Genomic DNA, 26,120 nt, shown 5'->3' with positions numbered 1-26,120 from the left:
ACTCGCAATTCGTCAGAAATGTTGCAGGCCTCCGACAAAGCTACCAACTCGGCCACTTGAGCAAAAAACCCACCTTTCAACCATGGAGGAACAATCACCCCCGCAACTGTACGAACAGCATAAGCAGCGTTTATATTTCCTTCCGCATCACACAAACAATATCCATCAACAAATAGCACATGATTTGATTTCAGGCAAAGGATATCTGGCCTTGGGTTTGTACAGAGCTCAGCCACGTCTCATCCATCTCAACCTCACTTCCAGGAAGAGGCATTAAAGTTGCTGGATTTAAACTCATGCATCACATCAAAGTCACATTCTCGGCTCCCAAGATTGTCTGCTCATACCTCATAAGGCAGCTGTTTGTGAGGTGTTGCATTTGAGCACGAGTAAGCAAGTCCTCAACTGAGTGTGGCACTTACACCCTAAGTGGATGTCCCATCAGAATGCTCTCACTCTGCTCCAAACTCACACACGTTGCAGCAACAGATTTCAAACATTCAGGCAATGAGTTGGGTCAAGAGTTGCCGGAAAATATGCTAGAGGTCTGCATGTATTTCCATGCATCTGAGCTAGTACTGATCATGGGCAGCCCTCGTGCTCACTGCAAAACAGAGTGAAGCTTGTGTTATAGTCGAGCATTGCCAGAACTAGATCTCAACAAAGACTCTCTCTCAGTTCAATAATACAGCGCATGCCATCATCCTTCTAAGGTGTCGGGTCTGACGCATCTTCGTGTTTCAGCCTCTGAAGGGGTTTGGCATTCAAAGAAAAACAGTAGCCAACCATTCCCAAAAACATGCAGACTTCCTTTTGTGTACTTGGCGGACTCATGTTCAAAATCACAGTGATTCTGTCTTGGGACACTTTCATGCTCCTTTCTCAATATGGTATCCAAGAAACAGAACATCCATCTTGCAAAATTACTATTTGGATGGTGACACTTTTTGTCCATTTACAGCTGCGGCGAAAACGATATGCAAATGTTCTATCTCTATTATAGGTCCAGGTCTGCGTGCCCCCTCTAGCGCCTTGTGATGCTTTGGTGTCTGTAGCACCTGGCAGAAGGCGCTGTGATGAGAGGGCCGCTGAAACCTTGCTGCTGCTGGCGAGAAGACGGGCAGGTGAGCGCCCCGAGGGATGGGGGAAAGATGGGTAACGAGGCCACGACAGAGAGAAGGGTCATGTCTCACAAACTGGAGGCAGGACTGGAGGCGTGAGGACAGCTGAGCCCAGCCTTCTTTCAACCCTTCAACCCCTGTATGCCCCCTCTCCAACAACTTCTGTTGTAGTCAAACAAAGTACTGCTGCAGCCGGGCATGAGCGAGGAACCAGTGAACTTTTCCCAGGTATGGGGGCAAGGGAGCCATGACCGGCTGATTGTCTTCGAAATTACTCCGTGGACCCGAGCCCACACGCCTCCTCTCCCTTACTGACTTTGATCTCTGAACTATGTACCCCCTCCCCCAGACTTCTCCTGGCACTCTAATTCATACTCACTGGGTCACTCTCATGGACTTCTTTAAGTTTTTTCTTTTGCCCTGCCCGCCATTTAGCTGCTGTTCTCGACCGCTTTTCTCTGGATCCTGACCCGCCATCTTGTCCATTCCCACATCCTTTTCCCTTTTCCCTCGTTTCCCCCTTGACGATCCTTAAATGTTTCTTCCTTTTTCTGATTTGCCTTTTCTCCATACCCTTGCATCCCTCCCACCCTCCCTTTTTTTTTTTGCAGAGTTTTATATAGCGCGAACTTGAACCGAACCGAATCAGTTATCAGAGCGCTTTACATAGCACCAGTTACGTTACATGAGGACACACTTTCATTTTAAGCACGGGGAGATTAAGTGATTTGCCCAGAATCACAGGGGTTTTTTGGCGTCGTTACCGAGACTCGAACCAAGTTCCCCAGGTCCGAGGTCGAGCGCCTTAGCTGTTAGGCCAACCCCTCTCCCCTTGGTGTTGTGACTGCGTCCCCCCTTCGACCCCACTTAATGGAACTCTGCTCTCCTGGATTTTTGGGTCTTGACCTGAGAACATCTACTATTTGTATATATATATATATATATATATATATATATATATATATAGAGAGAGAGAGAGAGATAACTCTAATCACTAGTATATGCAGTAGACCTTTGTACTCTACCATTCCTATGTGACTCGTAGAGTATATCCATTCGTATCCCTTCCTTGAATATCTCTTCCTTGTGTGACTTTATAACTTGTACATTTGCATTTTTTTCAGTTTGTATCTTTTATGTAACGCATGTAATCCTAAATCCTTATGCATCGCAACTGGTTTTTAAATGTAAATCGCTCTGACACCTTCAGGTTATGTTCGCGCTATATAAATTCGCATTAAATAAATAAATAAATATGCTGTGGAGGTCTTAAAACCTTCTGTCCAGCAGCACCAATTGGTTTTAGCAACTTTTAAGATTCAGCCCTATTTAATCTATGTAAATAACAACTATGAGCGTTTCTTACTTTCACGCTTCAGATTCAATTTCTTCCACAGATTGGTTAGCTTTCCTACGATTAACAACTGGACGCACGATCCACTATGTTGTCCCTGTGATAATGTCTCCCCCCAGAGCACCATTCATGTATTCTTATTTTGTAAACTGTATCATGAAATGAGGAAAATTGTCCTATTGCCATTCTTAAGAGTTTTAGGGTTTCGTCATTGCCGTGCGGCGATGATTAGTATGCAAGCGTTAGATAATCATGTATCTGTAGCGACAACAGCTTTGTTCCTAAGGAATGTGATGATTATTAGGAAACGTATGACTACATAACTGCACTTTACAAATGTATTTATAATTGTAATTGCACTCTAAAAATTTAATTGTCTTGCTTACGAATCCAATGAATTATTGTATTTTTATATTCTCTTTTTAAATTGTAGATTTGTAATTTATTTGTACTTGTATTATTGCACACAATAATCGAATAAAGATATTTTGAATTGGATTGAAAAATAAATAAATAACTAAATTGCGGTGATGACTGTGACGTCGCTGCCAGCCGTGCATGCATTGTAACAGAGCATGTGCAAAGGTTTGAGGGCAAAACTACCTCGTGCTTTCTGCCAGAAAAAATATGCTGAAAATGTCTCTAAGATTTCCCAGCAGACGCGGGGATACAGCCGAACTGAAAGCTGCAGAGAGACAGGCGGACAGAGACCAACAACCCCGAGGAGTAATCGAGAGATTGAATGATTCACCGCTCTGCACGAAGGGTGTTCCCAGGACACTGCTCCCCAGCGCCTGAGGGTTCCCAGCTCCGAAAGGTTGGGATTGTGAAAGCCACAGTTGTGAAAGGGGCCAGGCGTGGGTTCAGGACGGGCCTGTCAATCACTGTCAGGTCCAGGGCTCCGCCCCTTCACCTGAGCTGCGCTATAAATGCGAGGCCGCCCAGGGGCGCGGACCCAGAGCCGCCTGACTGCAGCATGAAGGCCTCAGCTGCCCCCCTGACCCTCCTGGGCCCCCTGGTCCTTCTCATCCTCTGCACGGCGCTGGCCCGCGCGCTGGGAGATGAGCTCCCAGGAGGTGGGTGTGAAGCGGGCGAGAGAGAGAGAGAGAGAGAAGAGAGAGAGAGAGAAGAGAAAGAGAGAGAGAAAGAAAGAGAGAGAGGTAGAGAAAGAGAGAAGAGAGAGAGAAAAGAAAGAGAAGAGAGACAGGGAAAGAGCGAGAAAGAGAGAGAGATAGAGAGAGAAAGAACGAAAGAGAGAGAGAGAGAGAGAGAGAGAAAGAGAGAGAGAGAAGAGAGAGAGAAAGAGAGAGAGAGAGAAAGAGAAAGAAAGATAGAGAGAGAAAGAACGAAAGAGAGAGGGAGAGAGAGAGAAAGAAAGACAGAGAGAGAGCGAGAGAGAGAGAGAAAGTAAGATAGAGAGAGAGAGAATAGTTGCTGCTTGTTAGAGTATTTTGAGGGAAACCGAGTTTTATTTGCATTTTTGACAAGCATGTGGCGCAAATCTCTTTCGCCCCTATTTAGTGAATGAAAACTTACTGTTTTTGCTAATTTGTTTATTTAAAATGCGAAAGAAAAAATGTAGCTTGAACAAAATAAGTAAGATCAGTTTTTGGTTCCAGCTTAGCACAAACCGAGTAAAATCAGTATACTTGCATTTTTTATTTTTATGAGCAAAGGCCTTAATGGATGAAGTGTTTTGTGTGTTAAATAAACAATCATAGTGGCACAAAATGATCTAGAAGCTAACATTTGTTTTCACACTTTCTTTTCTGGGATGTTACACTGGCGCAAAATTCTGATGTGTCTTTATATGAAGTGTATTTATATCCTGTACACCATGATTGGTGTGCTCTAACTGCGCCTACGTAATCTGGGTGCCCCACCCAGGTGTGAGGTGCTCATTGACGGGGCTGGAGAGGTTGTGGACATTGTGTATGGCGAGTTGTGTCTTGAGAGTCACCTACCCGTGTCTGCTAGCTCAGTGCACTGATAGACCCACTCCAGAGACCTGTATTTGAACTAATGGCGACAGGTTTGAATCCTGGCAGGGCCACTTACTCCTTCATCTTGCTAAGGTCGATCAGATGAGTACCATAGAGTTGGGTATCAATAAAAAATCTCTTATTTGAACACCCTGGGGGGAACATTTGCTTTACAAATGCATTCTATGCTTGGTCAGACGGTGAGCCAAGTCTGTTACCATGGACTGAAAGAACCCTTCTTTGAATGAATGAATGAAAGGATATATGTAGAAGGGTCCAGGATTCTGTTTTCTTCGAGGTATCGGGTTAGCTGTCTGTTGACGATCTTCTCGATGACCTTGGCCGGGAACGGGAGCAGCGAGATGGGCCGGAAGTTCTTGAGGTCTCTAGGGTCTGCCTTAGGTTTTTTCAGTAGGGTGTTGATCTCGGCGTGTTTCCAGCTCTCTGGGAAGGTCACTGTCTTGTGGGAGAGATTTATGATGTTGCGTAGGTGGGGTGCAATGGAGCTGCTGACTTTGTTGAAGATGTGGTGCGGGAATGGGTCTGACAGGCAGCTAGTGTGGATTGTGCTCATGGTCTTGATGATGTAATCGATGCTCACGCTGGTCCAGGCTAGCAGGGGGTCGTGGTCGATGGTGTGCGGGGAGTATGTTGTGCTGCTGTCTGTTGGGGCTGTCTGGGTGTTGAAACTGTCATAGATGTCTGCTATCTTGCGGTGGAAGAAAGTTGCAAGGGAGTCACACAGGGCTTGCGACGGCGGGATGTCGTTGGTGTTGGAGCTTGGGTTGGAGAATTCCTTCACGATGTCGAAGAGCTCCTTGTTGTTGTGCGTGTTGTTGTCGAGGCGGTTTTGAAGGAGGTCCTCTTGGCAGTCCTGATGAGCTGATGGTGGTTGCGGGTAGCATCCTTCTGGGCTGCGTGACTGTCTGGAGTCTGTTCGCTGTGCCATTTCTTTTGTATTTTCCGGCAGGCTCGCTTGGAAGCTAGGAGTTCTGGGGTGAACCAGCTGGCCCTCTTGCTGCTGTCTCTGTGAGGGGGTTTCTTCAGCGGGGCGAGGGTGTTTGCGCAATCGCTGATCCATCGTCGGAGGTTGTGGGCAGTGTCGTCAGTGTTGGAGGGTTCGGTGGGTGGGCTGAGAGCGAGTGTTGCGTGTAGTTGGCTTTGGGTGATTATTCTCCAGCAGAGGCGAAGGATCTGTTGGGCGCAGTGGTGTGTGGTGGGTTTCTGGAAGGAGAAGTGGATGCAGCGGTGGTCGGTCCAGAGGAGTTTGGTGGTGTGGCTGAAGGCGACGTGGGGGCTTGCAGAGAAGATTGGGACAAGCGTGTGGCCTGCGGCGTGGATAGGCGTTGTGAAGAGTTGCCTTAGTCTGAGGTTTGTGAGGTTATCGATTTGGGTTGTCCAGTTGCTGTCGTTGTTGTTCTCCAGGTGAAAGTTCAGATCTCCCAGGAGGATGTAGTCGGTGGAGGTCAGGGCGTGCGTGCTGATGAAGTCGGAAAAGAAGTCACTGAACTGGGGTCTGGGTCCGGAGGGTCTGTAGACGAGGGTGCCTCTGAGGGTGGAGTTGGGGTCTGTGTGGATCTGGAAATGCATGTGTTCGGCAGTGATTAGCTTGTCGTCGGTGCTGGTCGAGACCCTAATGCTGTTCTTGTGGACGATGCGATTCCTCCTCCGACTCCGTTGGTGCAGTCTCTGCGGGTGAACTTGTAGCCTTCTGGGATGGCAATGGCGATGTCGGGTGCGGAGGAGTCGTTCATCCAGGTCTCTGTCAGGAAGGCAATTGCCGGGGATTATGTGAGGGTCCAGAGCCTGACGGCGTGTTTGCATGCGGAGCGGATGTTCAGTAGGATGCATCGGAGGTGGTAGAGTTCTTTCTTGGCGGGTTGTTCGGTGGCTCTGAGGCTGGTGTAGCTGCAGTTCCGGCAGGTGAAGTGTGTGCGTTTTGGGGCGGCCTTGCAGCAGGTGTGGGTCCGTCCGGGGTTGAGAGCGTGGATTGTGCTGGTATCGTAGCGGTGGTGCTCGTCGTGGCGTGTCCTGGGACCAGGGGTTCTGGCGCTGGGCGCGGCCCAGGCTTGGACGGGAACAGACCGGCTTGCCAAAGGCGCGCCTTTTGCTTGCCTTAGTCGCACCTTTGGCGTGCCAGGGGCTCGGCCGCACAGCGGCAGCCATATATGGGGATGTGGGAGGGAGCAGCAGCTGGGAGGTAGGAACCCCTGGTCCCAGGACACGCCACGACGAGCACCACCGCTACGATACCAGCACAAGGGGGCGGGACCGCAGGGGACACAGTATCAAGAATAGGAGCGGTGAGGGCTCAATCAAGGGCAGCGAGGGGGAAACAGAAGGCAAGACAGGCTTAAATCAGGGAAACAGAAGGCAACAGAAAGAAACAGAAGGCAAAACACCGGTACACATCAGGGGCAGTGAGGGGGAATCAGAAGGCAAAAACGGGCACAAATCAAGGAAACAGAATGCAATAAAAGGAAACAGAAGGCAAAAAACGGGCACAAATCAGGGGCAGTGAAAGGGAACAGAAGGCAAGCAACACGGGCACAGACAAAAGAGCAGGCAATACGGGGAACGGACAGTGACAGAGATACAAACCTAAGGCCTACCACTGGCCGCCAGGGATGAGGCACTGGGGATAGCCTGCGAGTGGAGGAGGGCCTCGACTTATACAGTAGCGGCAGCGTCAGGGCACACAGGGCAGAGTTGTGTGTTGGGGGAGCGACCTACGTGCATTGTCAAGGGTCACACAAAACATCTTCAATAATTGAAGTATAGCAGGAAGCTCTGCAGTCCCCTCTGTAATTTGGGGTGAGACTAGGGTCTCAGCATTGGTGAGATCCAACCAGTACCTTCTCCTGAGATAATGTCTACTACTTATAGGAATCTGGGGAGTGGGTGTGGCACCAGCACATGAAATCATGATCTGAGGTGTTAACCAACACTCTTCAATCAGACTGTAGTATTTAGTATTCATGTGTGATCACAAATATTTTCTTTGCTCCAGAAGGACAAGCACTAAACTGGCCACTAAATCTTTGTGTCTATTGATTGATTGTTGAGTTCTGCGTACATGCCCTCCACACCGCCTCCCTGAGACTCCTCTGATTGCTTTCCCTCACTACAGTGAGAGTCGGGTGTGGAAAGGCTTGTACTTGCCCAGTTTGCAGAGCCACAGTAGGACTGTATATGGTTGGGGCCTTGTAGACCATGTCTACCCTGTTGCTCCCGAACGGGGTCTGACACCGAGTATATCTTCCTGTGTCAGAGACGCATGTCGCAAGTCATGTGACATGCACTCTGCATGTTTTTTGTCTGTCGCTCACTAACAGAGTGCTAGACTCTATTGGGCAATAGAGGCGCCCTTTACAAATATGTTGGTCTATTTGGTGTAAATTGTCAACTCCAATTGGGTGATATTTTTGTAAACAACAGTTTGGACTTAATAGTTCTGTTAGATAATATTGTGTTACAGTATTCTGCTAACAACCAACAGGGGACATGTGCATTTCTGGGTGCTCCTTGGGTGACAGGTTATCTTGAATTTAGTTTGAGTATAAACAGATTATTCAGCAGACACTGGGTGCAGATGATCACTTTATATTTGTTTTGAGGATAGATTGTGGCATTGGATGAAGGTTCTGAAACTGATGATTTGACACGGAAGCTCAGTCATGAATGAATGACTGGATGCTGGAGGATCAAGTAGGCAGGATTTATTACTGATCATTAAGTTGAAGTTACATCTTCTTAGGTATAAGTAGTGAGATTCTCAGTTGTACCCCTGGACCCACCAGGAGTAGGTATTGACTCCATCTCATCTCAGGGTACTCTGAAGCTCCAAGCCCACTGACACCTGATGGAAGACCTCTCATAGTATTCTACCCTCAACATCACACCCACACCACATTCCAGACAGCACAAGTCCAGGAACACAAAAGTGAACAGATCAGGTAACAAAACTCATATTTTTGCCTGGTGGTGTATTTTCTCTTGCTTTATTATTCACTGTGAGAAACTGGAAGAATTGCTCAGAAACAGGTTTAAACACTAGCAACACATTGATGGTACTGCTTGCCATCTTCATCTGTGGTTTCATTATTCCCGCACTGATCACAGAAAGGGGGGCGAGACATGCAATCCGCCAGTACATTTTTGGCTCCAGGGACGTACTCCACGTGTTAATCATATTGCTGAAGACTGTATGCCATTTGGCAATTCTTGGTGTGGCACGTTCCATACCTTTGGTGGTTGAAGTTGAACATGAGATTTGTGATCAGCTCGCACCGTGAAACTTGTGCCCCACAAGTATGTTTTAAAATTACCAATACCCCACCAACACGCTAATGGCTCACTCTTGATTATTGAATAAGATGACTCTGCTCCCTTTAAGCGCCTAGAGACAAAGCTACAACTTCATCCTTGCCATCCATGCGGTGCGGAAGCACATCACCAATCAATCAATAAATCAATCATATAATTTGTAAAGCGCACTACATACCCGCAAGGGTTTCAAGGCGCTGAGGGGTAGGGAGGAAGGGGTTGCTGTTGCTACTGGTCAAACAGCCAGGTCTTGAGTTGTCTCCTGAAGGTTAGAAGGTCTTCCGTTTGTCGTAGGATGAGGGGGAGGGTGTTCCAGGTCTTGGCGGCGCGGTGGGAGAAGGATTTGCCTCTGGCTGTGGTTCTGCGGATGCGTGGGATGGTAGCCAGGGAGAGGTCAGCGGAGCGGAGATTCCTGTTGGGTATGTAGTAGGAGAGTCGACTGTTGAAATAGGATGGGCCGGTCTTGTGGAGTGCCTTGTGTGCGTGGTTCAGGAGATTGAAGGAGATTCTTCTGTTGACAGGGAGCCAGTGCAGGTTCCTCAGGTGGGGGGTGATGTGGTCACGGCGCGGGACGTCGAGGATCAGGCATGCAGAGGCATTCTGGATTCTTTGCAGTCTTTTGATGAGCTTGGCCGGGGCTCCGGTGTAGAGGGCGTTTCCATAGTCGAGTCTGCTGCTGACTAGGGCCTGGGTGACTGTTTTCCTTGTGTCTGTCGGGATCATCTGTAGATTTCGCGGAGCATACGGAGGATGTTGAAGCAGGAGGAGGAGACCGCGTTGACTTGTTTGGTCATGGTGAGTTTCAAATCAAGGATGACTCCCAGGTTGCGTGCATGGTTGGAGGGTGCGCGGGGGGGGGGGTTCCCAGAGTTGCGGGCCACCAGGAATGGTCCAAAGCTGAGGGATTGGGTCGAGGATGAGGATCTCTTTCTTAAGGCGGCTATCATCCATCCAGTCGGCGACGGCCTTCATTCCCTGCTGTAGGTTGGATTTGACAGTGAGGGGGTCCTTGGTGAGGGAGAGGATCAGTTGTGTATCGTCGGCGTAGGAGATTATGTTGAGGTCGTGATATCGGGCGATGCGTGCAGGAGGCGCCATGTAGACGTTGAACAGCGTCGGGCTGAGGGAGGATCCCTGTGGGAGGCCGCAGAGGCCCATCTGACAGGCTACAGTCATGATGATACTTTTGTCCTGAGTATCAAATGGATTAAAGCAATTGCATGGAAAAACCCCTTTCTGATACATTGCAATTCTTGGTTGCAGCCCTCAAGGCACACAAATCGAACGTTCTTTTTAAGTAAATCCTGCATGTTGAACGTTTTTTCTGGAGAAGGGGAACTCGCACAGCGAAATTAATCCATGGTAGAGAGTTGTAATCGGTTGAGGTGTGCTACTAGAGGAAAACACTGTCTGGCCAGGCAGTGAGAAGTGAAGAACTAAAGTACAGCTCCCCCGCCTAGGGAGAGAACACCTCTGAGCACAACGCAAGTGGGACCAACTGGTCTATTTCCATACACAAATGGTAATTATGAGTTCATGCGCCAGTTAAAGATATCCATCTTTCAAAGTTTATTTTGACATATTGAGGAAATGTCTTTGATTCCAAATCATAAAGGTAACTGTAATCCACATATGGTTGAATATGTTATTGTACACACATTATCACATATCCCGATGCATTTCGGGCAGAGCCCTTCGTCAGGGGATTACTCTACAAAAAAATTTGAATATGACAATAATCACTACGAAATACGGGAATTCAATACACGAGATAATAAAAAGTGAAAACAAAAATATATTCAGTACCACGAGTGTAAGTGAATAGCCATCATCAAGATGAAAGCTAACCCAGTGTGTTGAATCCTGAGAAGAAATGGTGAAACAAAGGTAGCCACGAAAATGTCCCGAAAATTAGATCTGAAAGGGTGATCGAGAATAACATAGTAATCAGTGTACTGGCTCACACGTAAATGTGAGCTCTGTGATAATGCGAAACACCCGTGAGAGTATCGGTAAAAGAAACAGTCAACCACCGAGTTTAGCAGGAAGAGAAAAAGAGCTCTAAAGTCCCAAGCCGGGTACTTACATATGTGGAGAAATGCTCAGACTCCACGGAGTTCCAAGCTGAGTGGATCAACTGCGAGGAAGTTGTGAGCCGACATAAAGAGCATGACAGAGTCAACCGACATAGAAAGCGGACTGGATCGTCCCGAACGAGAATATAATGTAGGAAAGGGAAAACGGAGACTATAGAGTCGCCATGTTGGAGTGTGAGAGGTATACAGCCAAGTCCCAAGAAAAGAATAAAAAGGGATAGAAAATTAAAAAGGTGAAAGCGAGAAAGTAAGGAAGACAATTGTAATCAGTGTGGATATATTATAAATAACAGAGAAATTCCATACGATCATTGAGCCCGTGGGGGACCATCGTGGACAAAAAACGGATCCAAAAGTTCTCACGCTTTAATAGTGTGTTCTTATTGTTCAACGTGATCTGAACTTGTTCCAATATTTGATATTTAAGTTGTGCCACAGTATGTCTATTTTCCATGAAATGGGTGGCGACAGTGGACTTGAGGTTCTGTGTGCGAATGTTGCTCTTATGTTCTAAGATCCTCACACGGATCTTTCTTTCTGTATGGCCAACGTAACATTTGCCACAGGGGCATTTTAGAACATAAATAACATTACTGCTGTTACAGGTTGCATTCACCTTAAGTTTAATAGAGTGGCCTTTCATAGGATGATTGATGGTATTTCCAAGGATACAGTTATTGCAGTTACTGCAATTATAGCAGGGTTTAAGACCAGAGTAAACTATGTTGGTTTTTGCATTGCTGGGTTGACTCAGAATTTCTTTTAAGTTCTTGCCTCTGGTTAATGCAAACATGGGAGGTTGGCTAAATAATCCCTTAAAGTCTGGTTCCATGGCTAAGATCGACCAATGTTTGCGGATGATATGTTGAAAACGGTTAGATGACTTAGAATATTTGGAAACTACCACCATACGATCAGACGGTGTCTTAGATTTAGGTTGCAATAATGTAGTTCTCAAACATTTCTCGCTCCTCTCGGCTGCCAGGTCAAGTATGCGGGTTGGGTAACCACGTGCTTTGAGGCGATCCAAAACAATTTTGATCTGTTTTTTACATTCATCTTCTTTAGAGACAATTCATTTGACTCGGAGGAGTTGAGCATAAGGCAAGTTGTTCTTCAAACCCATACGATGAAAACTTTTATAATGAAGGGTAGAGTTTCTATCCGTGGGTTTACGGAAAATAGTAGTAGACCATTCTCCTTTTTCTCTCAATACTTCCACGTCCAAATAATGGACGCAATGCTCACTGTAATCCCAAGTAAATTGTATCCGTTGGTTGATGTTGTTCCAAGTTTCCAGAAAGGTTACGAGAGTGTCACTGGTACCTTCCCACAGCAAAAATATGTCGTCTATGTAGTGCAGGTATAACTTGCCATGTTCACGCCAGCTGCTTTGACATAAGATATGAGATTCCTCAAAAAGTCTCATGTAAATGTTCGCGTAGCAAGGAGCTGCTGAATTTCCCATGGCCGTTCCGTTGAGTTGTAGTACCCATTTGTCTAGAACAGTAAAATAACTGTGGTAAAGGGTAAACATGGTAAGTTGCATCAAAAAAACTTTGAGATCCGAATCAAGATCTGACTGAGCCAGTACATGTTCGATAGCTTCAATACCTCCATCGTGCGGAATGGAGGTATACAGGGAACAGACATCCACTGTACACATGATCAGTTGGGTGTGTCTCAGTTCATTCATGACAAGTTCCAGTTTAAGAAGAAAGTCCGTAGTGTCTTTGACATGTGACTCAGTAGCAAGAACAAATGGTTGGAGATATTTGTCTAAAAATTTACCCACGTTCTCATGGATACTTCCTATGGTGGACACAATGGGTCGGAACGGCGGATTAGTTAGATGTTTATGTATTTTAGGAAGCATATATAGCACAGGTGGTCTGGGGTTGATGGGTGTCAAGTATCTTCTGGTTTTATCGTTGATAGTACCGTTATCAAAGGCCTTGTTGATAATGTCAATCAAATTGTTAGTGAACTCCGGGGTAGGGTCCCCTGGTAGGACATCATAGGTGTTGGAATCACTAATATGCACTGCAATTTGTTGTTCATAAAAGGTGGTGTCCATGATCACAAGGGCACCACCTTTGTCGGCATTTTGACACATGATGTTAGGGTTATCCGCCAGTTTTTGTAATATATTTCTCTCTTTTTGTGTGAGGTTCCCATGTTTATCCGATTGTAAAAATGGTAAGTTCAATATTTCTTGTTTAACCAAATTTTCAAAAGCATCAATGATTTTATGGCTTTGGGGTGCCAGAAATGTACTGTGGGGTCGCAATCCTCGGAGCATATCTTCCTCCTGTGTGGTGATCGGGCTGATGTTTTGAAAGAAGTGTCTTAATCGGATATTTCGAATAAGTTTGAAGGCACTCACGTCAAGCTCCAACGTATTGGTTCAAGTGGTAGGAACAAATGATTGGCCCTTTTGTAGAGTATTGATTTCTTCGATAGACAACACAGTCGAAGAAATGTTAATGACAAGGTTATCATCGGTATTCAGCGTTTTCCCTTTGTCTTTTTGCTTTTGGTTGTTGGTGGAGTTTTTTCTATTTCCTCGGCGGGTTTTTCCCGTCCCGGATCTTTTTGTTGATCTGGACCTGATTCTAAAAAATGAACCGCAGAGTCAGTGGAGGTGCTTGGTATCTGTGATTCGACATCCGTTCTGGCGGAAGTCGGCCTTTGTCTTTGGTCTTCTTCAGAAGATGAAGTTTCATTAGCGGAAAAAGGATTATAAGGTTTGTTAGGGCGTCGGCGGGCGTACACCTCTGCCCAGGTGTACACCTCGCCGAGCTTATAGTCTATGGTGTCTCTCTTGAATTTCCGTAGTTTTCTTTCTTGCGTTTCACGTGTGTGTTTATCTAGTTGGATGGTCACATCCTCCAACATTTTATTGAGTTCTTCAGTGGTCATGGCATCGTCCAGCTCTTTTTTTACGCAGGTGATTTCATGGGACAGTTCGTCCAATGTTTTTGATAGTTCCTCCACGATCAGAAGGATCAGATCGAGGGAACATTTGCTCAAAATAGAATACCAGCGTTCAACAAATTTAGCATTGTTCTTGCAAAGTAGAGGTTTTAAGGGGACCCGTAGGCCCCGTGGGATCCGTTGGACACGATAGTACCGGATCAGGGTACTAGCATGTAGCTTCTGATTAGATTGTTTTTTGAGTAAGTAGAGTAATTGTCGAAGGTTGCTCTCCACACTGCGAGTGTTACCGGTGGCGGTAATGTCGTCCTGTATCATACCATATATTTTATCAGCATCCTCAGTAGTGTTAGCAAAGGTGCTAGCTTTTTGGTCGGTCATACCGGAGACCGAATCAAAATTCATGGTGACTGCGTGCTGAGATCCAAGGACAGAAAGGAAGTAATAACAATGGAGAAGGTGAACTCGCACAGCGAAATTAATCCGTGGTAGAGAGTTGTAATGGGTTGAGGTGTGCTACTAGAGGAAAACTCTGTCTGGCCAGGCAGTGAGAAGTGAAGAACTAAAGTACAGCTCCCCCGCCTAGGGAGAGAACACCTCTGAGCACAACGCAAGTGGGACCAACTGGTCTATTTCCATACACAAATGGTAATTATGAGTTCATGCGCCAGTTAAAGATATCCATCTTTCAAAGTTTATTTTGACATATTGAGGAAATGTCTTTGATTCCAAATCATAAAGGTAACTGTAATCCACATATGGTTGAATATGTTATTGTACACACATTATCACATATCCCGATGCATTTCGGGCAGAGCCCTTCGTCAGGGGATTACTCTACAAAAAAATCTGAATATGACAATAATCACTACGAAATACGGGAATTCAATACACGAGATAATAAAAAGTGAAAAAAATATATATTCAGAACCACGAGTGTAAGTGAATAGCCATCACCAAGATGAAACCTAACCCAGTGTGTTGAATCCTGAGAAGAAATGGTGAAACAAAGGTAGCCACGAAAATGTCCCGAAAATTAGATCTGAAAGGGTGATCGAGAATAACATAGTAATCAGTGTACTGGCTCACACGTAAATGTGAGCTCTGTGATAATGCGAAACACCCGTGAGAGTATCGGTAAAAGAAACAGTCAACCACCGAGTTTAGCAGGAAGAGAAAAAGAGCTCTAAAGTCCCAAGCCGGGTACTTACATATGTGGAGAAATGCTCAGACTCCACGGAGTTTCAAGCTGAGTTGATCAACCGCGAGAAAGTTGTGAGCCGACATAAAGAGCATGACAGAGTCAACCGACATTGAAAGCGGACTGGATCATCCCCAACGAGAATATAATGTAGGAAAGGGAAAACGGAGACTATAGAGTCGCCGTGTTGGAGTGTGAGAGGTATACAGCCAAGTCCCAAGAAAAGAATAAAAAGGGATAGAAAATTAAAAAGGTGAAAGCGAGAAAGTAAGGAAGACAATTGTAATCAGTGTGGATATATTATAAATAACAGAGAAATTCCATACGATCATTGAGCCCGTGGGGGACCATCGTGGACAAAAAACGGATCCAAAAGTTCTCACGCTTTAATAGTGTGTTCTTATTGTTCAACGTGATCTGAACTTGTTCCAATATTTGATATTTAAGTTGTGCCACAGTATGTCTATTTTCCATGAAATGGGTGGCGACAGTGGACTTGAGGTTCTGTGTGCGAATGTTGCTCTTATGTTCTAAGATCCTCACACGGATCTTTCTTTCTGTATGGCCAACGTAACATTTGCCACAGGGGCATTTTAGAACATAAATAACATTACTGCTGTTACAGGTTGCATTCACCTTAAGTTTAATAGAGTGGCCTTTCATAGGATGATTGATGGTATTTCCAAGGATACAGTTATTGCAGTTACTGCAATTATAGCAGGGTTTAAGACCAGAGTAAACTATGTTGGTTTTTGCATTGCTGGGTTGACTCAGAATTTCTTTTAAGTTCTTGCCTCTGGTAAATGCAAACATGGGAGGTTTGCTAAATAATCCCTTAAAGTCTCGTTCCATGGCTAAGATCGACCAATGTTTGCGGATGATATGTTGAAAACGGTTAGATGACTTAGAATATTTGGAAACTACCACCATATGATCAGACGGTGTCTTAGATTTAGGTTGCAATAATGTAGTTCTCAAACATTTCTCGCTCCTCTCGGCTGCCAGGTCAAGTATGGGGGTTGGGTAACCACGTGCTTTGAGGCGATCCAAAACAATTTTGATCTGTTTTTTACATTCATCTTCTTTAGAAACAATTCGTTTGACTCGGAGGAGTTGAGCATAAGGCAAGTTGTTCTTCAAACCCATACGATGAAAACTTTTATAATGAAGGGTAGAGTTTCTATTCGTGGGTTTACGGAAAATAGTAGTAGACCATTCTCCTTTTTCTCTCAATACTTCCACGTCCAAATAATGGACGCAATGCTCACTGTAATCCCAAGTAAATTGTATCCGTTGGTTGATGTTGTTCCAAGTTTCCAGAAAGGTTACGAGAGTGTCACTGGTACCTTCCCACAGCAAAAATATGTCGTCTATGTAGCGCAGGTATAACTTGCCATGTTCACGCCAGCTGCTTTGACATAAGATATGAGATTCCTCAAAAAGTCTCATGTAAATGTTCGCGTAGCAAGGAGCTGCTGAATTTCCCATGGCCGTTCCGTTGAGTTGTAGTACCCATTTGTCTAGAACAGTAAAATAACTGTGGTAAAGGGTAAACATGGTAAGTTGCATCAAAAAAACTTTGAGATCCGAATCAAGATCTGACTGAGCCAGTACATGTTCGATAGCTTCAATACCTCCATCGTGCGGAATGGAGGTATACAGGGAACAGACATCCACTGTACACATGATCAGTTGGGTGTGTCTCAGTTCATTCATGACAAGTTCCAGTTTAAGAAGAAAGTCCGTAGTGTCTTTGACATGTGACTCAGTAGCAAGAACAAATGGTTGGAGATATTTGTCTAAAAATTTACCCACGTTCTCATGGATACTTCCTATGGTGGACACAATGGGTCGGAACGGCGGATTAGTTAGATGTTTATGTATTTTAGGAAGCATATATAGCACAGGTGGTCTGGGGTTGATGGGTGTCAAGTATCTTCTGGTTTTATCGTTGATAGTACCGTTATCAAAGGCCTTGTTGATAATGTCAATCAAATTGTTAGTGAACTCCGGGGTAGGGTCCCCTGGTAGGACATCATAGGTGTTGGAATCACTAATATGCACTGCAGTTTGTTGTTCATAAAAGGTGGTGTCCATGATCACAAGGGCACCACCTTTGTCGGCATTTTGACACATGATGTTAGGGTTATCCGCCAGTTTTTGTAATATATTTCTCTCTTTTCGTGTGAGGTTCCCATGTTTATCCGATTGTAAAAATGGTAAGTTCAATATTTCTTGTTTAACCAAATTTTCAAAAGCATCAATGATTTTATGGCTTTGGGGTGCCAGAAATGTACTGTGGGGTCGCAATCCTCGGAGCATATCTTCCTCCTGTGTGGTGATCGGGCTGATGTTTTGAAAGAAGTGTCTTAATCGGATATTTCTGCACATTTGGGGTTGAATCTGGTGTAGAATTCAATGAGACTCAAAACGGATCGTAATTGATCCTTGTTCTCAGGCGCTTTAAAATTACCATTTGCATTCACCGATTTGGACTCGGGCTCTACACCACACAGTGTACACGTGATTTGTGTCGTTATTATGGTGCAATTGTTATTCTTTCATGTAAATCTTCCATTATTTTGTGAGGGAAGGATGTGTTGGGTGCTTGCATTCCTCTTTGGAGTGTGAGGGTTTCCATGGGGAAGGGATACGGGGATTGGACAGAAGATGTTGGTGGGAGGAGCGGTAGCTGGAGCGCTGCGATGGTCCTGCTGTTATCTAAATCTCAGTAAAAGGAGTTTTCTTACAGACTTGCGTCTGTTTACTTGGGCGCTACATAAATACCAAGTGTTATGATTACAACTTCTATCCTTGCTGCGAATGTGTTCTTTGTTGAAAACATTTCTGTCTCAACTTAATTCCCTCTGCATCCGGCAGGGGATGAAACGCAGCCCTCTGACGTCAGATAAGTTGATCTATCATCCAGCAGAAAGTTATTTTTTCTTTATGAAGGCCGGTATACAAGTAATGGTGCCGGCTGGTGATCACAATGAAGTAAATGCACCCAGGCCCTCAGGACATGTCATGCTCTGACCTTTGTCCTGCAGGTCACTCAAGCAAGAATGACACTTTGTTCTGACAATCCCTGGGACACCTTTAATGTAGAATGACCGACAAGCACGAAGTTCCCTGAGCACGTGAGTGCCTGCAGGGTACACGGGCCGAAACAACAGAATAAAATACTCTCCTCTGGGATTGGAGTTCGATCTCCGAGCGCTTCGAATTGTCCTGGCTGCTTCTAACCGCTTTCTGCTTTAGATAATTTCCAATAATCTTATGTTTGCACACCTAGACTGGGTGCAGTAAGCTTTGTGATTATGCTCTGGAATGTTTACTGCATGGACCAGCATGGACAGAAGTTGGAAAAAGACAAAGGGCCAGATGGTGGTAAATTCATTTTAACGAGTCCTTAATAGCGATTTTTTCCGAATCGCTATGAAGGCCTTGCTAAATTGAATGTAGGTGGGAATCACTTAAATATGAGCGATTCCTTAATATTCCTTAATAACGAATCGCTAATTGAGATTCGTTAATTAGGAATACCTAGCCAGTCATTCCTATGAGCTAGGAGGCCCATAGGAATGAATGGGAAAATATTCACTATTTGCGATTCGGTATTACACAATCGCAAATAGCGGGAGCTATTGCAAGGGGGCCAGGGTGTCCAAAGGACACCCTGTTGCACCCCCGAAATGTGCATGTGTGCACATGTGGCGCACATAGGGCATGGATGTGTGCCACATGGCACTTTAAAAAAAGCAAAAAAGTGCTTTTTAAAGGAAATTGCTACTTACCACCAACTTGAAGTGGGTGGTAATTAGTGATTCCTTAAGGCTGAAGTGCACTTTTTTTGGTGCTACTTACATTGCATTTAAGGAATCGCAATTTCTATTCCTTAAATGCAAGAGCAAAATAAGGAATCGCAATTTTGTGATTCCGTATTTTGCAATTAGGTTGAAACACACCTACATTGCTCTCAGCCAAATACCGGTTGGTAACCTTCCGCTCGGTATTTGGCCACCTACATCTGACACATAGTTCAGTTTCACCTAACATTACAATTCACATATTTATAATTGCATTTATGTTGCATGCAAACATTCTGCACACATTTTCATTTTTAGACAGGAGGGCATTAATCGATTTGTCCAGATTCACACAATGTACAGTTGAGTGCGTGCTCCAAGATTTCAAGCAGGGCTGTTTCATAAAAGTGATTCTGTGGCTGGGATTGTTTTTGCATAACTATGGGTGCACCACACAATTCACAATCTGCTGCTTAATTGGTAGATTTTAAGAAAAATATTTCTAACTCAAAACAATGAAAAGTTAGTAACTAAAGCACCACGCGTGGTCCTGTGCTGTGGCCGACCCTATGTCTGGGCTGACTCGCCTTCCAATCACTGATTGATGTACTTAAGCACTGAACTGAGGGCATGTAGATGAAACTTTTAAACGGCAAAACAGAGAAACAATACTGCCACAGAAGAACTTGACGCATTATGCCACCTTATTTTTCTTTTCTTGCCGTAGAATTTAATCAGTGCTGCTTCATAATTTGGTTCTCTGTTGCCCCATAATTCCTATCAAAGGGAGAAGGAATGAGTACAGTGACTTGCCACTTTTGATGTTTGAGTCTTTAATCTCTTCATCCTCTCCTTGTTAGTAGTCCCTCTAACACAGAGGTCTTCAAACGTTTGTCGGCTGAGCCCTCTATACCTTTTTACACGTTGAACCCGGTATACAACCTTTACCACGCAACTTTTACAACGACCTACCTTTACCACGCAATTTTTACAACACAGGATCCATTACAACGAAGTACCATTACAACGCATGTTTTTACATCGCAGATACCTTTACAACGCATACCATTACAACGTAAGTATTGGTAAGTATATCATTTTATTAAAAATATTATAGGTTTGGGTTTTTGGGTAAAGGGGTATTTTTTGGGTTCAGGGCTAGGTTTGGGTTTTTGGGTAAAGGGGTATTTTTAGGGTTCAGGGGTAGGTTTGGGTTTTTAGGTAAAGGGGTATTTTTAGGGTTCAGGGCTAGGTTTGGGTTTTTGGGTAAAGGGGTATTTTTAGGGTTCAGGGCTAGGTTTGGGTTTTTGGGTAAAGGGGTATTTGTAGGGTTCAGGGGTAGGTTTGGTTTTTTAGGTAAAGGGGTATTTTTAGGGTTCAGGGCTTGGTTTGGGTTTTTGGGTAAAGGGGTATTTTTAGGGTTCAGGGGTAGGTTTGGGTTTTTAGGTAAAGGGGTATTTTTAGGGTTCAGGGCTAGGTTTGGGTTTTTGGGTAAAGGGGTATTTTTAGGGTTCAGGGCTAGGTTTGGGTTTTTGGGTAAAGGGGTATTTTTAGGGTTCAGGGCTAGGTTTGGGTTTTTGGGTACAGGGGTATTTTTAGGGTTCAGGGCTAGGTTTGGGTTTTTGGGTAAAGGGGTATTTTTAGGGTTCAGGGCTAGGTTTGGGTTTTTAGGTAAAGGGGTATTTTTAGGGTTCAGGGCTAGGTTTGGGTTTTTGGGGGTACAGGGGTACAGGGTAAAAATAAAGTAAAATTAAATTTAAATTAAATTTAATTAAATTAAATTAAATTAAATGATATTAATGTTAATTAATTTACATTAAAAAAATATTATATACTTACCAATACTTACGTTGTAATGGTATGCGTTGTAAAGGTATCTGCGATGTAAAAACATGCGTTGTAATGGTACTACGTTGTAATGGATCCTGCGTTGTAAAAATTGCGTGGTAAAGGTAGGCGTTGTAAAAGTATGCGTTGTAACGTCATACATCCGTTGAGCCCCACCCACCCACCCTCCCCCCCACCACCACCTGACAAAAAAGTTCTGGAAACTGGTACTCTGCATCATTGATAGCCCTTCCCTCCTGCAGAGCCCAGGTCGTATAGGGCAAATCCTATTAAATAAAGTAAGTGTTGAGTAAACTGAAGATTTTTTTAGTGCTTGTGCTTATGTTAAAGTTCAAATGAAAAGGCTCTAAGAAAAAATTAGCACAAAAAATTACATTGGTGCTTTATTTTTCACATAACCTGATTTAGTTTAGCCTTTGCAGGCTCTTTAAACAACACATGGCTGGCATTTTTCTTCTGGTAACACTACTTTATATTCCTAATTATAAAATGCATTCTCACACTAAGGCAGTAAAAAGTAAAATCCAAATGTAAGGAATAGGCAGAGTGGGGTCCCAGGGGGTACTGAAAGAAACCATAAAATAAACAGCATCTGTAATTAGTTTACGGAGGTATGTAAATATACACATGGTCATTAACAGGTGCGCAACGCCAATAGGGCTCAGAGGGCATCAACCCCCTCACCCCCACCTGTCATGTGCATCATCCAGGGCTAAGACAACTTCCCGGGCACATACCGACAGTTTTTGAGCTGCAGTAGGCTGGCTGATCTGGTGTCCGTCTTATCGCAGCCGTACCTGAGTACTTCACAGGTCTTTAAAAGACCATTTATTTGTTAACAAGGCTTTGTTGTTTTTTCACCCCTGAATTAGCCCCTCCCCCGAAATTTTTATTAGCCACTCTCCCCCACACCCAAAATGTTTGGCTCTAGTTGCACCTATGGTGTGGACCATTTGTGTTATAAGTTTTCCAATTCACTTTTAGAAATATATTTTTTAATTGTGAACGCTGTGTGCAATTAGCAATTTTTTATCTAGATATCCTTTCCCTAAGTTTCTATAACTTTGACACAGGCTCAGATTAGACTTTACTTTCTCGGAATTCACAGCCGCACGTCAAAACTACAATACCCAGCATTCCAGTGGGATAGTTACAACAAACGTGATCAAAGTAAACAAATGATCATCCATAAAGAAGCAGATGGGGACATTGTCCTTCTCTAATCCTCTTTCTTTGCTGCTTGTGCTAGCCAACATAAGTACCATTCCTTGTTTTCTTACTTTAAAGTTTCAGTGATAAATGTAGTAATATTTATCTTTGATTCTGGAATAAAATCTTTTGGCATCTCATTCTGGGCACTGTGCAGCACCCGCTTTGACACAGAGACAGTGTGGGTGTGACGGTGGTGTGCCACTGTCATGCTGCGACAGGTGCCACTGCCTCAGCACATGTTGCAGCAGAAAGCCACGCTTCCAGTTTTAGATGTCACATGGATGGAGGAGAGCTCCAGTGGGCAGTCTCACCCGTGAGCTGTCCCATTTCAATCTCTGCCCTCCCTGCAAGTTTCAACAGCAGCTAGGGCCGTGGGGTCTGATTGCATTGCTGAACACTGATAATCCTTAGTCCCCCTTTGTCACTCACCTCCACGCAGACATGGCTGAAGAGCATGGGTACATGAGGCAGGAAACAACAGTAAGATATGTTATGGACACAGATTTTAGCATCATGTTAGAATTGGCAGTCTCTAAATCGCTCGCGGCAGCCACGTCAAAGGCCTTAAAAAAATACAGGACCTCCTTACTGACCGGTTTGGACTTGCAAAGTGTCGCAGTACGGACACACCCTGTGGGTGCAGGAGGGTCCCCAAAGTGTGGATAAGAGATAAGAGAAATTCGGAACAAAGGCATACTCTTTTGACAAGTTGCAGTTGCGAAGATTCCCCCCCTTCGGTCCTGCGTGTCAGCCCGGGCTGAGACAGCTTCCAGGGCGCACACATAGAAGGTTTTGTGCTGCCAGCTTCACCCTAGTACTTCACAGGTCTTTAAAAGACCATTCTCGTGGTAACAAGGCGTTGTTGTTTTTTTCACCCCTTCCTAGCGCCTCTGCATCTCGACTCTGACTATGGCTCAGACCAGTGATACTGATAGTACGACCCGGGGCCGCATACGGCCCTCCTGATCTTTACATGCGTCCCCCTGGGCAGCAGCAGCACAGGGCTGCTTTTTACTCGACTCAGCCCTAACATGGGAATTTTTTTTTATATAGAGCAATCACCTATTTAAAGGTTAATTGCAGTTAGAGAAAGGAAGTAGCGAGGCTCTTAACTTACAACACCTTAATTTCTAAAGACAGCCACTACGTATACATGCTTTGCTTCCCCAACACCCACTTTACACCCCCCGCTGGCATCAATGCGGCCCCTCGGACACACCATAGACCAAACTTTACGGCCCCCGGGAAAATGTTTGTGGGTACCCATGGATCAGACAAATGACTGGTGCCTGGAGGCAACAATGGAAGGTGAAGTGGTGGGGTAGAGTGGGGGGGGGGGGCGCCCCACAGTTTGAAGACTTATGCTCTAACATCACATTCAGAGATGTAGGTGCAGTTTGAATTAATGAATGCAAATGTACATTTTTATGCATGTAAGTGTGTCTTAGGTGCATAAGAAAGTGCTGTGAATGAATCCGGAAAGAGAAGTTGCCTAGCCAGAAGTTACATTTACTACCTGACCTCTTTTAGGAATCATTTGTTTTTTAGTGTCTCACTTCTTCGATCTAACCACATCTCCTTGTCTTTTCAGCTGCAGTAAAGAGTGGCTCTTGCCCGCTGCCTCCTAGTTACACAGACTGTAGAGAAGTGAATAAAACTGAGAAACTATGCAGTACTGACCAGCAGTGTCCGGGGAAGGAGAAGTGTTGTAACTACGGCTGCGGCTTCCGTTGCAAGAACCCTTTGCAAGGTAAGGCACCTACCCACAGGCGTAGGAAGTGTGGGGGACGCGGGGCACATATATCCCCCCCAGATTTTGTAGTTGGGGGGACATGGCTGACGAGGGTGGGGGGGTGAGGGGACAAAAGAATTTCCCCTCCCCATTGGCACATCAAAGTACTTTGACATGCCAATGGCCTTGTACTTGACCTGTGACCTTCTCTTTTGTTGTGCTGAAATTAAGCTCAAGGAATGTCTTCACACCTCCTCCTCGCCACCCACTCCACTCCTGCCTGCAGTCTGCACTTTCAGGACAAAGGGAGAGAGGTAGTTTGTTGACTGCTGACTGCATCCAGCCCCTCCTCAGCGGACCATTGGCCCTACCTTAATATGCAATTCCTGTGTCCCTTGTTTTCATGGGATATGTTGCCTTTATGTTATAATGGCTGCTTCCATATGAAAGCAAGAAGAGAAATTCACAAAAGGGGCCTACAGTCTTGCTAATGACAGTTTGGCTCACTCTAATAAACCAGCATTATTGTGATGCAGGAGAGCTTCTTAGCTTCAACAGCTGGTCCTTTGTTCGTGGTTTCCTATTATATGTTAAACTTTGTAGATAGTTATCTGGTTTACAGAGCACACCATGACTACTGACACTAGTGATTTTCAGACTTGAAAATGTACTAGTCACATAATGACTAATGGAACACATCATGATGTTTTACAAGGGTCTTTCCTTTCAGTGACAGAATGTCAGGGACAACTGAAGTGCTTGGTTATCAGACATTGCAAAATAACATGTGCTGGTCATAGACAAGTGGTGAGGCTGTGTGCTTGAGGTATACTCTAATTAAGGTGCTGGAAAGTGTAGAGCACCACTTCCAAAGCTAGTACTTGGCCTTATCTGGATTATTTAGATGTTCTATACACCACCTCATGTCTGAACTGGGTGCTTGCTAGTGTATATACTGCCTGCAATGCCGGCCAGCTCCAAATGGTCACCATATCCTTCACTCCAGTTCATACAAAGGGAAGAGAAGGAAGACTACATCAATAGAAAATTGATTATGACAAGCAAAAAACTCAGACATAGAGGAAGTATCCAGAGGGTAATGAAAAATAAACATGCTATGGGAAACTTAGAATTAACTCATCCATTTCTTTTCACTACATGAATAGAAACGTAGATATAAGTCATGGGAGCTTTATCTGTGAGTTGTGCTTGAAAATCAATATGGTGAGGCAATATTGCACCCTATTGTTTATAACTATTATTCCTTAGAAAAGCGCATGCGCACACACAAACACACACACACACACACACGCACACACACACACACACACACACACACACACACACACACACACACCTGAAACTGCATCATGAGAATACATGATGTACATTCCTGCACATGGGTAAAGTGAGTGCAAGTGGAGAGGTGAGTTGCAGCGGCCAGGGCAGATGATTTCGGAACACAGGGTTCACGGTTCGATACCTGGCTCCGGCGGCAGATCAGCTCAGCACCATGTGACTCTGGGCAATAGCTCACTTAATTTCCACGACGGCCCCCAGCGCCTTGAGACCCATAAGGGTGAGTAGTTTGCACTTTACAAATACTGGATTTATTTACATGGGTTGCTTAGATTGCTATGTTAGCAGCAGCAAGTGTGAGATCTAGTGGTTCCCCATACCACTTCCTGAGCATTGTGGTACATATCTACCTGTGGATAATATTATGTAAGTACAATAGTATCTCTGTCTTACGATATTGTGATGTCTTTCTCTTTATCATATTGACAGGTGATAGTGTTGTACCATATTGCATTGTTAGCGGATACATTCAGAAAGAAAGGTGAACGACCTGTTTTTGTGCATTGTACAGGCTTTGCACTTAATTGACTGATTTTATCTGTGCTTTAGTGACAATGCCCTTAATAAGTACATGTTTCATAGGCAAGTGACTATTACCCATGACTTTAATTACCGTAGCATTTCACAATAAAATAATTTTACAGGTATTAATCAATCTTAATAATTTTCAAAATATTTATTTCAGTGGAAAACTATTTTTACAACATTCCACACAGCACTCAGCCTTTCTATATGTCTACATCCAAATTTAGATGCAAAAATGTAGCCGGGAAAATATACATATTTTTAAAAATATTGTTGCTGAATTGTCTCTTGCGTTTTCACAGACAACGCTGGTCATTTTTTAAATATTTCTCTTTCTTTATTTTAGAGCCCTGACCCTACCTTATGTGACTGTTTCACACTGCGTAATTCAGCCACTCAAAGCCTAATGTTCTGTTAAAATGCTTATTGTGAGCAGGTTAACTTCACCCTTGAGCATGAGAACAATTATCTCAGACATAGTCAGAGCACACATCTATTTATTTATTTATAATTTGCATTTATAAGGCGTGAAAGCTACCCAAAAAGGGTTTCCCGGCGCCATAACGGACTAGATGCAGAAATAGAGTCAATGTGAAGTGGGGTTACTGGTCAAATAGC

The 26,120-nt window shown here is 44.4% G+C and overlaps 1 protein-coding gene across 2 annotated transcripts in view; it reads left to right on the top strand.

Moving 5' to 3' along the window:
• Window positions 1–3,395: 3,395 nt before the first annotated feature.
• The window catches only part of LOC144764004 (uncharacterized), a 167,851-nt gene continuing 145,126 nt past the window's right edge, over window positions 3,396–26,120 (top strand). For both annotated transcript variants that reach the window (XM_078650130.1, XM_078650129.1), the window contains exons 1-2: window positions 3,396–3,551; window positions 23,478–23,636. In XM_078650130.1, the coding sequence (XP_078506256.1) occupies window positions 3,452–3,551; window positions 23,478–23,636 (259 nt within the window). In that variant the 5' untranslated portion in view covers window positions 3,396–3,451. The remainder of the gene's footprint in view (window positions 3,552–23,477; window positions 23,637–26,120) is intronic.

This window comes from Lissotriton helveticus, chromosome 6 (genome assembly GCF_964261635.1).
Source record: "Lissotriton helveticus chromosome 6, aLisHel1.1, whole genome shotgun sequence".
In the NCBI taxonomy this organism is placed as follows: Eukaryota; Metazoa; Chordata; class Amphibia; order Caudata; family Salamandridae; genus Lissotriton; species Lissotriton helveticus.
The sequence above is the reverse complement of the archived record's forward strand: the minus strand, read 5'-3'. Positions and strand labels throughout refer to the sequence as shown.